Source organism: Polypterus senegalus, chromosome 14 (genome assembly GCF_016835505.1).
Source record: "Polypterus senegalus isolate Bchr_013 chromosome 14, ASM1683550v1, whole genome shotgun sequence".
NCBI lineage: Eukaryota > Metazoa > Chordata > Cladistia > Polypteriformes > Polypteridae > Polypterus > Polypterus senegalus.
In genome coordinates this window covers 36,276,152-36,291,444 of record NC_053167.1, presented here as the reverse complement: position 1 = coordinate 36,291,444, position 15,293 = coordinate 36,276,152, and the positions used below count along the sequence as shown (strand labels likewise).

At 35.9% G+C, this 15,293-nt stretch overlaps 1 protein-coding gene across 1 annotated transcript in view; it reads left to right on the top strand.

The window, feature by feature from the left end:
• ddx27 (DEAD (Asp-Glu-Ala-Asp) box polypeptide 27) overlaps positions 1-14,907 on the top strand; it is a 71,226-nt gene extending 56,319 nt beyond the window's left edge. Inside the window, exons 16-21 of the mRNA XM_039734910.1 lie at positions 1,684-1,777; positions 3,548-3,636; positions 5,982-6,102; positions 9,422-9,524; positions 12,009-12,083; positions 13,729-14,907. Of these exons, the coding sequence (XP_039590844.1) occupies positions 1,684-1,777; positions 3,548-3,636; positions 5,982-6,102; positions 9,422-9,524; positions 12,009-12,083; positions 13,729-13,744 (498 nt within the window). The 3' untranslated portion in view covers positions 13,745-14,907. The remainder of the gene's footprint in view (positions 1-1,683; positions 1,778-3,547; positions 3,637-5,981; positions 6,103-9,421; positions 9,525-12,008; positions 12,084-13,728) is intronic.
• The last annotated feature ends 386 nt before the right edge of the window (positions 14,908-15,293 follow it).

Here is a 15,293-nt window from a genome sequence, read left to right as displayed (position 1 = left end):
AGCGTACCGATAAACGTAAATACACTCTTGATTAAATAATAGATGCATGTACGCGGCGTGAAAGTAATCAATCGGCCCAGAAGACGTCTAATGGCAGAGAGCGACATGTGACACGCCCTTGTGCTTTCTGCTTGCTAGTGATTGCTGCCATCAAGTGGCACATGGAAAACGCTGAGCTGTGTTGTAACAGTTTGTAAAAGAAATGTATATAGTTTGTGTGCATTTTATAAAAAAAAAAGTAAAAATAAAAATATATATATATTTTTGGCCCATAAGACTTGTATTGACTATTTTTACATAGAAATGTGTATTTTTTATTGTTTTTATTATTTTTATAACTAATAGAGTGACACTGTGTGTAGATATAGATTCCTTTAGGTGTAAGCTTTCAGTAGAGCCCTCATTGATACATGTGGGTTGAAGCATTTAAAAGTTATTACACTTTTTCCATACATTCCAAAATGTGGACAATGGTCCCTCTAAAAAGCACCTGGGCATGCCCACATAAAAACTGGTGTAAAAATGTCATTTTTACAGGTATTCTTTTCAAATTTGAAATGTGAGTAGTCAACAAGTTATTCTGTTGGTACATAGTGTGTTTCTGTCCCCACCTACCTACTGCAGCTTTATTTTCATAAAAAAACTTAGGCGAAAACAAACAAATTCGTTTTTTGTGAGTTCTAATGTGCATAACTTTTGATCAGTCACACCTACAGTGATTCTGACTACTAAGGGTGAAACTAGAGAATGTTACCTTTACAAAGAGACCAAACATGTGTTTATACTCCAGATAGTTCAATAACAGCAATGATTCTAATTTAGAGAGGTCGAATTACAAGCGATTTAGCAAAAATGACCCCGCTTGATAAGGGGTTTTAAAACATCCTCCATCAGTCAGTGCTTCTAGCATTAAGTCACATTAATTTGAATGAATCCAGTTTGTTACTTTTCAGGTTAACTGGTCTTTGGAAGTAAAACTTTAAGGTCATTTATATTTTTATCTGTTTGTAGTGAGAGTCAGAGTGTACCTTGATCTAGTATTTTGTATAACATTGAATACAATCAAACTATGCACACTTATAAAATTGTTGTTTTGTTGTTCTCCATTTGCCTTCCAGTTTCTGCCTTTCTGCTTTAAGAAGATGTGTGGCATCATTGAACAATTATAAATCACTTCTAAAATTTTTAGTCTTTCTTTTGAAAGTAACTTTTATCCAAGACCTCTTTCATGAACAAGTACAAGTTATTTTTTTCCCCTGATATACAATTGCATAGGTTAGGTTTATGGTTTCTGTAATCTCCTTAAAGCATTGGTTCTTATTTGCTCTCAGTATTCTTGGGCTGATCACTAGCTCCCAGTGATCCGAACTGAATAAGTATGTTAATGAATTAACGGATCTGTGGATAGATATTATTTAATTCAATTTTAATTTATCATAAATAATATGCCAGGGGATGTTCATGATTGCAGCATTGTGGATATTACTTTGTTTCCCATTGTGGTTGTACTGTAAGCATTGAAACTTGTACCCAAAGTTTCAGTATAATAAGAGTCATGGATTTCAAGGTAGCAGTTGTACTTTAATAACAACAGTATTATAAAATTCATTATTATCTAATGTTTTGAAACCATATATCACCAACCTTCAGTGATGTGTCCATGGTCTTGCTTTTCATGATTAGATAAGCTCTGCTAAGAAGAAACTTGGAAATGAAAAAGAGAGCCAGCCATCCAGGACCTGGTTTCAGTCACACGAAGAGCGCAAAAAAGAAAAAAGTGAGTCTTGACAAAATGTTGGAATGAGAAATAAGTAGGAGGGAAAAAAAACACTATCTTTGAAAAAATAATATAATGATCAATCTAAGCATCCAACATGCAGATAACCTGATTAGGCTTCCTGGAGTCCTAGCATGAACTGTATATTTCAATTTTATTTCACAGATTAGTTGCTTTTATGTCTTTCTCTGTCTTCGGATGTGCAATAGCACAATTATAATTATTGTGAAACTATAGCATTTTTACAAGGGCTGCTGCTGTATAAATGCTGTATCTTGTTTCTAATTTGATGAGACTGCCTAATTTAGAAAGATCAGTTGTCTTTATAATAAGTAGTAGCTTTCCTTATGTTTTTTTAAATGCATTTTTAATTATATTTGCTTATTTATTGCTTTTACATTTTCTCACAAAATTGCATTCATTTTACTTCAGTCTTATCACCTACACTGGCCTGTAGTAAGAGAGAAACAATTTTAAAATTCATAATAGGGATGTATTTGCAAAACTGCCCCAGTCTACCTACCAGTTACTTACTCAACATAACACAGTAGGTTTCCTTATATGTTGATCATCCAGCCTCCTTGCACTTCCACAGACAAAATCATATACAGAAAGCAAATGTGCTTGTTGTTTTTTGGTCTAGACTGAGAACAATTCCTTAATCGTTTAGGATTTCTGCTTTTAGAATGAATTTATAGACTCATTTTACTGTTGTGCATTTGCTAATTAACAGTGAATAATGATTACCGTTGCCCTCTATTGCTTTGAATTTATTTTTATGTTCTATGATTAGTTTTTTTGTATTCTGTGTTATATTCTTGTCTTAATTTCTTGTATGTTTTCTTTTTATCATTTTATTGTTGTGCACAAATTTTAATAAAATATTAATTGTGCTATCACAGTGGTAAAACACAATATTCATAAGGAAAGATGAGTGATTTTAACTAGTAATATCCATTTAGTTAACATGTAGCTCATTAACCATGTATCAAATGAACTTCTCAAACTCAGAAAAGTTATATATTCAAGGAAATATTAGTGAGGTATTTTCTCAAGTAAGCAAACAGTTGTATTTATGTTAAACATTAAGAATTATGCGTTTTTACAGTAAATTGAGGATAGTATACATATTTTCTGTACAAGCAAGCAATTGCAAGTACATATACAAGGAGACTGCTAGATATTGTTCCCTTGACCTACTGAAAGGGAAAAATCTGTTAAAATCTACTGTTAAAGAAATTAGTCTCATTTTCTTTGTCTGTGTTGTCTTCTAAGTAACAATGAAGATAGGATGAGTTTTTGTTGTAAAGTAAGCTTTTAATTTGACGTTTAGTCATATACCTAAAATTGTACATGATTACTTTTGATTGATCAGAATTTATGTACTTAAGGTCATATTTTCATTTAAAGGCACATTATACAGTATATTTTGAAATGAGTTTTTAGTTGCATCAAAGATGACAGGTTCAGCACCACATAACTCATGCCGGATACACCTGATTTTCACTAAACTTAGTGAGCTTTTTGCACGTTGCTTATGCCCATATATTTTAACTTCTTAAATTAAGTTATCCAGTGGGCAGATGTATTCAATGCCTGCTATTATTTGCACTCCTTCCTTTCTTATCTTTTTGACAATTTCCAGTTTTCCATCCTTATGATGTATATATCGTAATGTGTATTTCCTTTCTCAGTAGGTGCTAATGAGAAAGGAGAACTTATTATACACTGCTACTGTTTTAACTGTGTAATATTTCATTAACTTTACAGTGGGAAAGGCTTTGCAGGAGTTTGACCTAGCTATAAGGGGAAAGAAGAAGAGAGCAAAGTTTTTGCAAGAAAGAAAGAAGGAGCTCTCGGTAAGTACTCATCACAAGGTGGAATCTTATCAAAAGAATTTCCTGTATATTAAGTACAGCCTAAAACAGCAGCTTTTTTCTCAGTTTCCAACAGGTTTCTTAAATATATTAGCACATCCTTTCACTGTGTCTCCATTTGACAAATTCCAATACATACAGTCATATGAAAAAGTTTAGGAACCACTCTTAATTCTTTGGATTTTTTTACCATCCAACTTGACAGAACTGGAGATGATCTGCAAGGAGGAATGGCAGAGGATCCCCAAATCCAGGTGTGAAAAACTTGTTGCATCTTTCCCAAGAAGACTCATGGCTGTATTAGCTCAAAGGGTGCTTCTACTAAATACTGAGCAAAGGGTCTGAATACTTAGGACCATGTGATATTTCAGTTTTTCTTTTTTAATAAATCTGCAACAATTTCAAAAATTATTTTGAGGAAAAAATTAATCTAAATGATTTTAGCAAATGGCTGCAGTATAACAAAGAGTGAAAAATTGAAGGGGGTCTGAATACTTTCCGTACCCACTGTACTTGCTTTCAAATCACAAGGGAACCCAAATTTCTGCACAGCCAGCTTTTCACATTTGATTTAATTTTTATACAACTAAATACTGCTTCACTAAATATCTCTGTTTAGAAAACACCCCATAACTCAGAGGTTCTTAGGAAATGAAAGACATACCACTGTTATCCTTTTTTTTTTTTTTTTGTTGAAAATAAAGTAAATAATTATGCAGGCTGAGAGGGGTTCCCAAACTTTTTCATATGACTGTATCAGAACCTTCTGTCTAAAGAAAAACTACCTGTTTACACATCTCTCAAACTGTCCCTTCCTTATTTTCATACAAAGCTAGCTTTACTGGTTCTGAATGTTTACCAAAAGAAATGACAGTTTCCCTTTTTAAGAACTGAGTGCAGCCTGTTTACTCAATATCTTGCGCTAGGCCCCATCCTTAAAGTTTGCTCCACGTCCCCCACATTGTGTAGAACAGCTTCTACCATGTATTTGCTATTCCTTTACTTGCACAGATGTATAGAAATTGTGGATGCATTTCTGAGCAATAGAATATAATCTGTTGGATCACATTTTTGCATCCTGCATTGAAACATTTGAGACAGGACATAACTTTCATTGTTTGTTAGTTTTATTTGGTGGACAACCTTATGTTCCAGAAAATGTTTATTATTTGGTATAATCAAGTTTTGTGGATATTTTTCTGAAATCAATTGTTCAACCATTTTAAATTAATAAAATAAATAAATGAACCCAATTTAAAACTCATTCCATAACTTTAACAAGTGCCACCTACAAATTCTGACTTGCTACACCTCACAGACTTTTTTGAGATGACAAGCATTCTTCATTTCATCCTAAACTCTTCACCTTCTTCACAAAATGGAGTTATGTTAATATCAGCAATACAAGAAACTCAGATGAGCAAATAAATGCAAAAATACATATTGCAAAACATTTAGCAAAAATAACCATATCCCCCCACAAATCTTAACAATTACAAATTTGTAACATTTTTTTATTAGTAAGCATTGTGGTAAGAAATTGTGTCCTTGCTAGTAGTGGACCTACAGGTTAGAGTTGATCAGGGAGTTCTGCTTTAAGTAGCTACTGTTCAGTACCACAGCTGCCACTTAGGTACAATGCACCTATTAATGATGCTTGTTTTTGTGTTTCTTATACCCTTTTAAAAGACTTCCATTGGTTCCAAAACCTCTGCCTGTAATAGCATTCAATGTTCAACCCAGAAACTTATTTGCCAATGTAGTGCCTTAAAATCTACCCTCTTTTTCCCTGAAATTCCTATGGGACAAATAATCCTGATTTTTATGCATTATCAACATGGCAAAACAAGCATGACATCACAGGTAAACAGATAAACAAAGTGAGTCTACTTTGTGATGGTGCTGCAGTGTACATTGAAGGGTACTTGGCAACACTAGATTTTGGTAACTGAAAAATGAATTTTTTGCTTCAAACAATAAATAGTAAAATGTTACCCGAAAGACAACTTTATTCTAAAATCAATGTTGTAAGTTGCTTATAACCAAATAGTGTATCTTTTTTCATGATTTAAAAAAAAGTTACATTTTCTTCCAAACTTAAGAAAACAGGTTACATTTAATAATCTAAACTTTTTATATTTATTAATGTTTGTATAGTCTTTTACTATAAGTCTTGATTGAGAAATATGTAAAGGAAGCTCTTTAGTTTTTGAGAAACAGTTTTTGAACAAAAGTATAGTGTTTTGTTAAATCGCTACACAAAAATAGGCACATAGCAACAAAGACATTCCCTTTTCCTGTTTTACAGTATTTGGCTTTCTTTTCAGGGGGAAGAACGTGTCCAGTTCGAGATCCTGAAATCCCAGATGTATGCAGAGCGAGTTGCAAAACGATCCCACAAACCGAAAAGAGCACGTGCAATGGCAGAGGATGAGCCTGCCACAACAAGTTAGTGAAGATGTTTGTTAAAACCACATTTTTGCTCTCACTTATAATTTTTGTAATTTACAGATACTGAGAAATTCCTGCCTTCATGTTTGTTCCTCGCTCTGCTCCACTAAAAGTATGGATAAACATGGGTGATTGGTGTGGGGCAGAGTACTTTTTTTTTTTTTTTTGTAGATACAGAATATACAGTCCTTAATGTATTCAGATTTGTATTCTGATTGAATGCTCAAAATGTGTAACTTTTTATTAATACTTTATGATTACTTTCAGAAATTGATATATAGCCAAGTTCATAAAAATGGTATACAGTAATCCCTCCTCGATCACGGGGATTGCATTCCAGACCCCCCCGCGATAGGTGAAAATCCGCGAAGTAGAAACCATATGTTTGTGTAGTTATTTTTATATATTTTAAGCCCTTATAAAGTCTCCTACACTGTTAACGTTATTAGAGCCCTCTAGACATGAAATAACACCCTTTAGTCAAAAGTTCAAACTGTGCTCCATGTCAAGACAGAGATGACAGTTCTTTCTCACAATTAAAAGAATGCAAACAGATCTTCTTCTCTTCAGGAGCAGAGAATTTCAGAGAGAGAGCGCTCGCAAAGAGAAGCAAACAATCAAAAAATCAATACGTGTGCTTTTAAGTTTGCCGCGGCATTTTTTAGAGGAGCGTCGGTATCTTCTAAGCAAGCAGCCTCTGTGCAAACAGCCCCTCTGCTCACATCTCCTCCGTCAGGCGCAGAGAACGTCAGAGAGACAGAGCGAGATTAAAGCAAACCATCAAAAAATCAATAAGTGTGCTTTTGGAAGCACTGCGATAAAGCGGCATTTCTTAGAGGTGCGTCCGTATCCACTAGGCAAACAGCACCTCTGCTCACAGCCCCTCCGTCAGGCGCAGAGAATGTCAGAGAGGGTGAGATAGAGGTGGAGACAAGCAAACAATCAAGCTCCGCGCGGAATGCATATCTTATAGCATTGAGGAGTTTTAGTTAATATGTAATACATGCTCTGATTGGGTAGCTTCTAAGCCATCCGCCAATAGCGTCCCTTGTATGAAATCAACAGGGCAAACAAACTGAGGAAGTGTGTAGCATAAATTAACAGACCCATTGTCCGCAGAAATCTGCGAACAAGCGAAAAATCCGTGATATATATTTAGATGTGCTTACATTTAAAATCCGCGATAGAGTGAAGCCGCGAAAGTCGAAGCGCAATATAGCGAGGGATTACTGTAACATGTTAAACATATTTAAATTGTCACCTGAAAATACATTTGAGTATGTGCTGGTTAAAGGCCATTTAAAGCCCTGTTTGGGGTGGACACACATCACTACTCATTGTCCATAATGGGTAGTTTATATTATTAGATTATGATGTATGACAACCTGTGGGTGTTGCTCCCCTCAGTATCCAGAGTACGCACCTCTTTGCAGTCATAAATAACACCATTCAGATGACAGCACCCTAGGCTGCCACCTAAGTCACTTAATGGACTGACCGGCTCTGACTTCAGTCACACATAAAATCAAAGCTTTTTTTTTTTTTTACTGTTCATCAAAAACCATTCTTGACATGTTCTTCTTTTAAGGATCAAAGTTAAACAAAATTATCATTAAAAAAACAAAATCAGATTAATAATTTTTCCACATGGCATACTTTCATGTAATTAACCTGCCAACTAAATAATTCACTAAAATATTAGTATTTGCATATCACATACAATAAAGTGACATGCCGCTTTTCAAAAGATCTAGCATTTTTATTTTCTCGTTGATAGATATCACTTTATGCTTCTTTTTTAGCTTTTGAGTTACTTGGTTTTTTTTTTTGGTGCCATTTTTCCACAGAAACGGAGTGCACATGTAACTTCCCTTTCACACAGTCCTTCAGTTCTTGGTGTCTGCCATAGCAAAAGGCATGTGCGTTTAAACTCCTGATGGCGTGCTCTGCGTTGTGTGACTGTTTTATCTGGTCAAATAGAGCCAACTACAGGTCACCGTTCAAATCCCTTTTTAAGTTTATTGCCTGGTTCAAGCTGCAATTAGACTTAAGAGAGAAGTCTTGTGCTTACCTCTGGTGGCTGAAGAGAGCATCTAAGCTTTAAGAAACTTGTGTGACCACACTGCCCGTTTCAAGTCTGAAAATATATTCCTAAATATGCAGATAAAAAAGATCAGGAACGTTTCACTTATAAATTACTTTTGACAGAATTAGCTAAACTTTCTGTTTCTTTTAAGCTGCTTCATGCCTTTGCAAATGGCCAGTCCTCAGTATATGTTCCCTTAAAGGTTCAGTTCTCCTCTCCGCTTTGGGTAAGAAGACATAGTCAAATGAGGAATCAGACAATAAGGTGAGAGGAAATTACTAAAGACAACACTGATATACCACTGCTACATACTGCCTACCCCTGGACCACCTTGTCAGTCAAAGTAAAGCTTTATGTTGGTTACATTACTAGTGTCTGATTTATTGGTATCCATCTGCCACTGTATTTGATAATTGACTGGACAAAACTTAAGTATTTTTGCTGGACTAAACTATTTTGGCACTAGCTTTGCAGTAACTGTAAATTAAGCCTTGGAGAGGACATGAGATCTGAACTAAACCCAATAAAGGGTCCAGTGTACTCATTCTATTATGTTAGACTGGGGAGATGCACAGTATTCTTTTTATTGACAACCTCTCAGTCATCCATAAACTTTTACCACGTTGAGCCTGTAAACTGGAACCTCAACCGTAATTACATGCATAGTTTAGTACCCACAGAGGATAATGATTTCATTTTAAGGGTGGTGCAAATAGATCTTTGTTTTTGGGAGTGCAATCAAACCACCCATATATGGTTAAATATCTAATCACGACCATCAGATGTAAGAGGTCCCATCAAGTCAACGATGTACAGTTCTTCAGGCTCATTTGGCATTGTTGTATTTTTGTTCATGTATTTTTGGCAGACTGGCATACCTTCATATGTCGGTTCTTACAGTTGGCCACTGGGCCACCTCAAGGACTTTCATAACAGTTTTCTGTCTTCTGCACAGAGCTTACCAACCCTCAAACACCACAGCCAGCCTCATTGTTGCAGGCACCTTGACTACAATTCACACTATGTTCTTCTGTCTTTTTGGGCTTCCATTTTAATCAAACTTTGCGGTTTTCATATACAAAGTCCCATAATCTGTTGTGAGATGGCTTGACGGGCGGACCTGAGCTGTTCTTGCATCTGTGCCTGGTAGTCTACCAGAAGGAAATCTCTGGAAACACAAAATGAATTGAAGACCAGTGTCTAATGTTATTTTTTTCCCCCTTATTTTAGAAAAAACAAAGAAAAGCAATGCTGGAAATAAGGTGAAGAAATCTGTGTTTGATGAAGAGCTAACCAACACTAGCAAGAGGTCTCTTAAGAAATTCCGTGCAGGGTTAGTAGCATTTGACTTCTTGTTGTGCTGGCTTCTCTCTGATTTTCATATTTGTCCCTTGTTTACTTATTTTTTGTTCCACTCTGTCTTTTCTCTATAGAAGTCAAAATCCTTCAAGAAAGGCAACATTTGACTTGTCAGTGAATGTCATGTTAATAATGTTATGTAATGTCTCTCTCTCTCTCTCTCTCTCTCTCTCTCTCTCTCTCTCTGACCTTGTATAGGCTTTCCCACTATGTTGCATGTTTATTTTATAGTTGAATTTGTGTGCTGTTGTATGTTTGAATTGGTTGGACCAGCTGAGTCCGCACTTAGTGATTATTATAACTATTTATAGCGTAATACATTTTTTTTTTTATCACTTTCATGAGTGAGAACAAATTGGCAGGGCAATGCCGCACTGCTGTTTGGTGCCCCCTTCTGAATTGTCCACAGATTTCAAGGCTCTGTGAGTCAGAGGGCTTCTCCGGGCTCAAATTGGCACTCCACCGAGACACGTGTTATCCACAGGCACGCTTTCAGTTTGATGTGGCCCAACAGTGAAGAGTTTGCATGAAAGTGCTGTGGGAAGGAAAGAGCAGAGTGTTGAGTGGAGAGCTTGTCGGCAGAGAGAAAATGTGTGCAGAGAAAGAAAGCAGGTGAAAGAAAGTTCACCACGTAATGTGCCCGTAGAGGTGAATGAGGAGTTGGCATGATGTGGTTGGCAACACATACCTGCATACGGTGAAAGGAAGGTTTAAATTAGAAATTAGTGACAATGCATCTGATCAGAGGAGGATGTGGGGTGCATGACTCAATGTAGTTTGCTTCTGGGGGAACCCTGGAAAACATAACCAGTGATTGGCTATTCAGAAGCGCTAACGTTATAAAACTGAAGTCCAGACCAGCAGGCATCATCATTTGCAGACACTTCTTTGCTGCTGAGCAGGTAGAGCAGGGAGAAAAGCCTTCATGTTTGTATATATTAGTGAGGACAGTTTACTTCAGATTTGTATATATTTTTATGTGGAAGTAATCTGTGTTTATGGGTGCTTATTTTTCATCGTCCTTGTGTGTCTTTTTTTTTTTGTTTGCTTTTGATTAATTTTCGGTCCATCTTTTGAATTATATGAAGGAGAAGAAAGAGGCGACTTTTTGTGGGTTGGATTTCTTCCTCATCACTTTCAGCTTTGGAGTCACTGTAATTATTGTATATAGCACCTGTACTTATTTTTCTTGTTTTTGTTATTGTTCTGTAATTTTTCCATCTCCTGGCTTTTCAGTTACGGCTCCAAGTGCCTGGAGTGTGAAACTGAGCAACAGTGCCATTGCACTGGGCACCACAACTACCTGCTACCCATAAATAGAAACCCCCAAATCCCAGCCACCAAATTACCAAAGTTCTTCATTCCCTCACTGTAGTTTCCTTCCCTTCTGTATGAAGTCTGGCATTTCTTACGCTTTGGGGACTGGGCTCAGGGTCAGTATACTTCTTGCTCAACACCCCATTTGACCCTCGCATACCTCTGTTCTCATTAATTCAGCTCTGTGTAATTTGTTTAACCAGATCCTTCTTACCTTGGATGCATCAGAGTATTCTGACTCTTGATTTTATTTATGATGACACTGGGCTCTGGACCTTCTTGATCACTGATGTCCAGTTACAATATTCCTTTTTCTTCTTTTTTTCTCCTTTTTACAACTCGCGTTTGTTTTTAAGGTGAATGGTGCACCATTATCCTCTCCTCACACCCTTTCTCCCACTACAAATCTGGTAACTGCCCTGTGTGCGATTCTTGCTCTTAGAAATAATTTCCTTTAGAAATATGTTTTCTTTAAAGAACTCCAACTTTAAGTGTCTCCAGTTCAAAAATGTACTCTGTTTCTATCTTGCTCCCCTTAAGTTTTAAGTCGGGTTTTTTATGATGAAATTGTCAGGAACATTTTTGCATATGTTTTGGCATTGTCTACTAGTTCATGCTTTCTAGACTACTATTTTCAGCATTTATGTAACTGTTACCTATTACTTTTACGAATATCACTCTACTGCATCAAATATTCCTCCTGTTATACCTCTCTTCTCTTTCTCATACTGTTATCCGGCAGGGTTTATTTTCCTTAGGTATAATTGCTGTAAAAACAATGTTTGCTTTTTGCTAGAAATGCCCTGACTCAACCGGTTTTACGCTTTGGAAATCTTCCTTCTCTAGTCTCTATGGCATGGATCACTGAAACATCTGGCCCCATTATTAAAATGGGAAGTCAGTGGTGAAGCTGGTGGTTCTTCAGATGGCGGATACCCAGTGCACTGACCTTCCTTTAAATGTCTGATTTTTTTTTTTTTTCTCAATACGTGGGGTGTTTGGATTTTTAATTCTTTTCAAAAATTGTGTTGCTTGTTCTGTTTTTGTATTTGATATTTAACTTATAACAAAAATTTGATTAAAAAAACATTTTTGTAAGGTGGTCATGACTTAATGTTATATTTTTTTATTTCTTCATTAGTCCATCGTTTGAAGACAAGAGGAGACTTGGAAGGCCTACTAATAAAAAGGGAGGAGGTTTCAAATCCAAAGCCAAGTAAGTTTGCCTACCTTTGACTAACGGGCAAGATATTGGAACAAAAAGAAACCACACACACTTGGCATTTCTTCATAAGTTTTGATAGTGATAGAATTATAACTAAGCCCGTAGGAGACTTTTTTCATTTTGAAACTTTTTTTTTGTTTTTTTATTTCGCCTTACACAATTTCTTGTATTAGGAATTAGTTAGTTTTTGCATACCCCTTGGGGTCAGAGTGCGGGGTCAGCCATTGTACAGCACTCCTAGAGCATAGGTTAAGGGTCTTGCTCAAGGGCCCAGCACAGTAGGATCTCTTTTGGCAGTGACGGGGTTTTGAACTGGCAACCTTCTGGATACCAGCACAGATCCTTAGCCTCAGAGCCACCACTTATCAGGTTTATGCTGTATCTGTGTAAGATCTACAGACAGAGTATATGTCAAGTTCATGACAAGTCTAGAGGGTCCTAATGCATTTTTGCAGGCACCTAATGGACTGAGGTTAAGGTCGTTGCCATACTTCTAGTTTGATAAGACACACCAGTGCAAAATATATTTTAGTTTGGTTTTCAGACAAAGGCATCCTTCTATAGAGAATCTCTCTGAACTAAATGCTGGGGTGCATTTGGTTGCTCTTCTTTCTAAGATTTCTCAAGCTGATGTGTATGTTTCTAAATTTAGAAATGGGACTGAAATCCACAGGAAGGGAGATGAAACAGATCCCAGTAATTATAGGGCAAGAAGTCTTACTTGACTTTACTTGCTTACTTTAGGTATAAAACAAGGTGCAATGCTATTTGCATTAAAAACTATATTAAATAACAAATTGGTATGGCTTTGCAAGAAGATTCTGCAAGTGACCTGTTAAGTTTTTAAACTCAAATAGTGGACCAAAGCAAAATATACAATTTCATTTATTTGGAATTTCAAAAGGTTCCTAAAATGGTTCTACAGTAAAGGGAACAGTGAGGTACTGTACAGAGGTAACAGGTTGACTAGCCCAGAGAAAGAGTATTGATAACAGAAAAATGTTTCACATAATGTGGGCTGCAGTTTTGTAGGTTACCTCTGATGCCTACAACTTCTGGCTTCAGAATTAATCTTTGGTGTGGGGCTGTATGAAATGCTTATCTGAAAGTCTTAAGTAAATTATGCTTTGTTTTTGTTGTTGACTGTTCCAGTTACTTCTTCAAAAGACTCAAAGATTGGTTTGTCAAGACCTCCTTATGAAAGGCCTAATTTTTTGAAGTGTTAATTCATCTCCACTCTTTTTTCTTTCTTTCTTTCTTTCTTTCTTTCTTTCTTTCTTTCTTTCGGTCATAACACATCTACTTGTAATATTTAAATAATTTAATCTTGGGTCAAGTCTTAATATGGTTCAAATTTTGTTAGGGTAAACAGTCTCTTTGACCTGTGGCACCTCAGATTTATAAATATTACCCAAAAATATTGAAATTTATCTTGACCCAAGAGAAAGTGTTGGAATATTATGTGGAGCAAATTGGTGTAGTTGATTTTATACAGACTTTTTATAATCTGCGTTACTAGCTTTTCTAAAATGCATAGACTGCCAGTACTGTGCAAGAGTGTGTCCTTTATAATAAAATATAAATATGTACATAAACATGTTTGCATAAATATATAATTTTTTTTCTTTCTTTTCAGATACCGGAGAAAGTGAGCTTCTTGAGTTGAGCCATTAAAATAAGGCCTGTTTGTTGCTACTAGTGACCGTTTATTAGTGTCACACATTTGACAGCCATGGAGCTGCAATTCCAAACCCGAAACAACCCTGACTTGGTTTACTTTCTGAAAGACGTGACTATAATTGAACAGCGTGTGAACTTTTCAGACGTGTACAACATGCTTCAAAGGGTTATTGATTATATCTTTATTTTTACATTCAAAAAATGTTCTTTCATATTGTAAAGACATTTGTAATTAATCTTCATATGCAGGGAAAAATAAATTAAAACAATTTTGTACAGTACAAAAACTAATGTAACTATTCTCATTTGTAGGCTGGTGTCTTATCCATCACTAAATTATCAAAGGGCAGAGTTCTTCATTGACAGAAACTGGTGATTTTATTTTACATGATTGGTGTAAAGTCCAGATAGCAGACCCTCCATATGTCCCTTGAAGTAAAAGATCTTGTCAAAAAATCTTATCTTAGAAAAATCTTATCAACCCTTTTTTCTGAATGCTAATGACTAGAATTTCATTAAATAATGTTAATGCTTGACTGCAAGTATACCAAAGTAAGTAACGTCAGAATGGAAGGCCTGCCCTTTAAAAATGTGTTCATTTGGAAACCAACTATCTGTACAAGGTGGGGAAAAAGGAAGGCGAGTACCACATAATTTTAATGATCAGAAACCGCCTGAAGTCCTGTAGGCATGATGGATGAAAAGCACAACTGTAGTGGAATGAATAGTGAAGGTGGCCAAACAATAAATAAATGTGTATTGGGCTGTTAGTCAAATGTTTTGTGAAGAAAGTTGCTCATCTACAAGAAGAGCTAATATGAAAATCTGGACAAAGAGACCTGTAAACAGTAGAACAAGTACTGTATGTCTAAGTATTTTTGATTAGCAGAATGAGAAAATATTAGTTTAAATTGTTTTTGTTAAGCAATAATGGAACAGTCATAGTTTATGCACATTAGAATTATTAATAAGGACTTGTTGAAGTAGAATAATGCTGTGTTTATGAGCTGCAGCATTACATCTTCTTGCTTTGGTCTCTTTATTTGCATTTTACAAAATCACAGTTGATTTATTGTTCAGTGTGCACAAAAGGCAAAATAAATCTGTTAAGCAAGTGTTACGTCACTCTAAAGACTGCCGGAGTTGATTTTTGTGTTTAATTTTAGGTAATGAAATAAGGCGAAAGCTTAGTTTACATCACTAATCAGTGGATTCAAACAGAGACTGTACCATTGAGGGATACATGGGCAAACTATTTTTAATGTATTACTATTTTACTGTTGCCCTAAATGTGGGGTTAGAATTTACGTTCCTATGCATATTTGTTTTTTCACACCTACACTCCCTGCAATCCCTAACCCCCACCATTGTCTGGTATAAACAATCCAAGTAATCTACTTGATTGCCTCCCCTACACATTGGTGCCCCTTGTGGTTCAGGTGTAACACGTCACAGCGGAGCAGGGCCTATTTGTTCCAAAAGGAGTCCCAATGGCCTTAAGTTTATACCCTTCCAATCTTT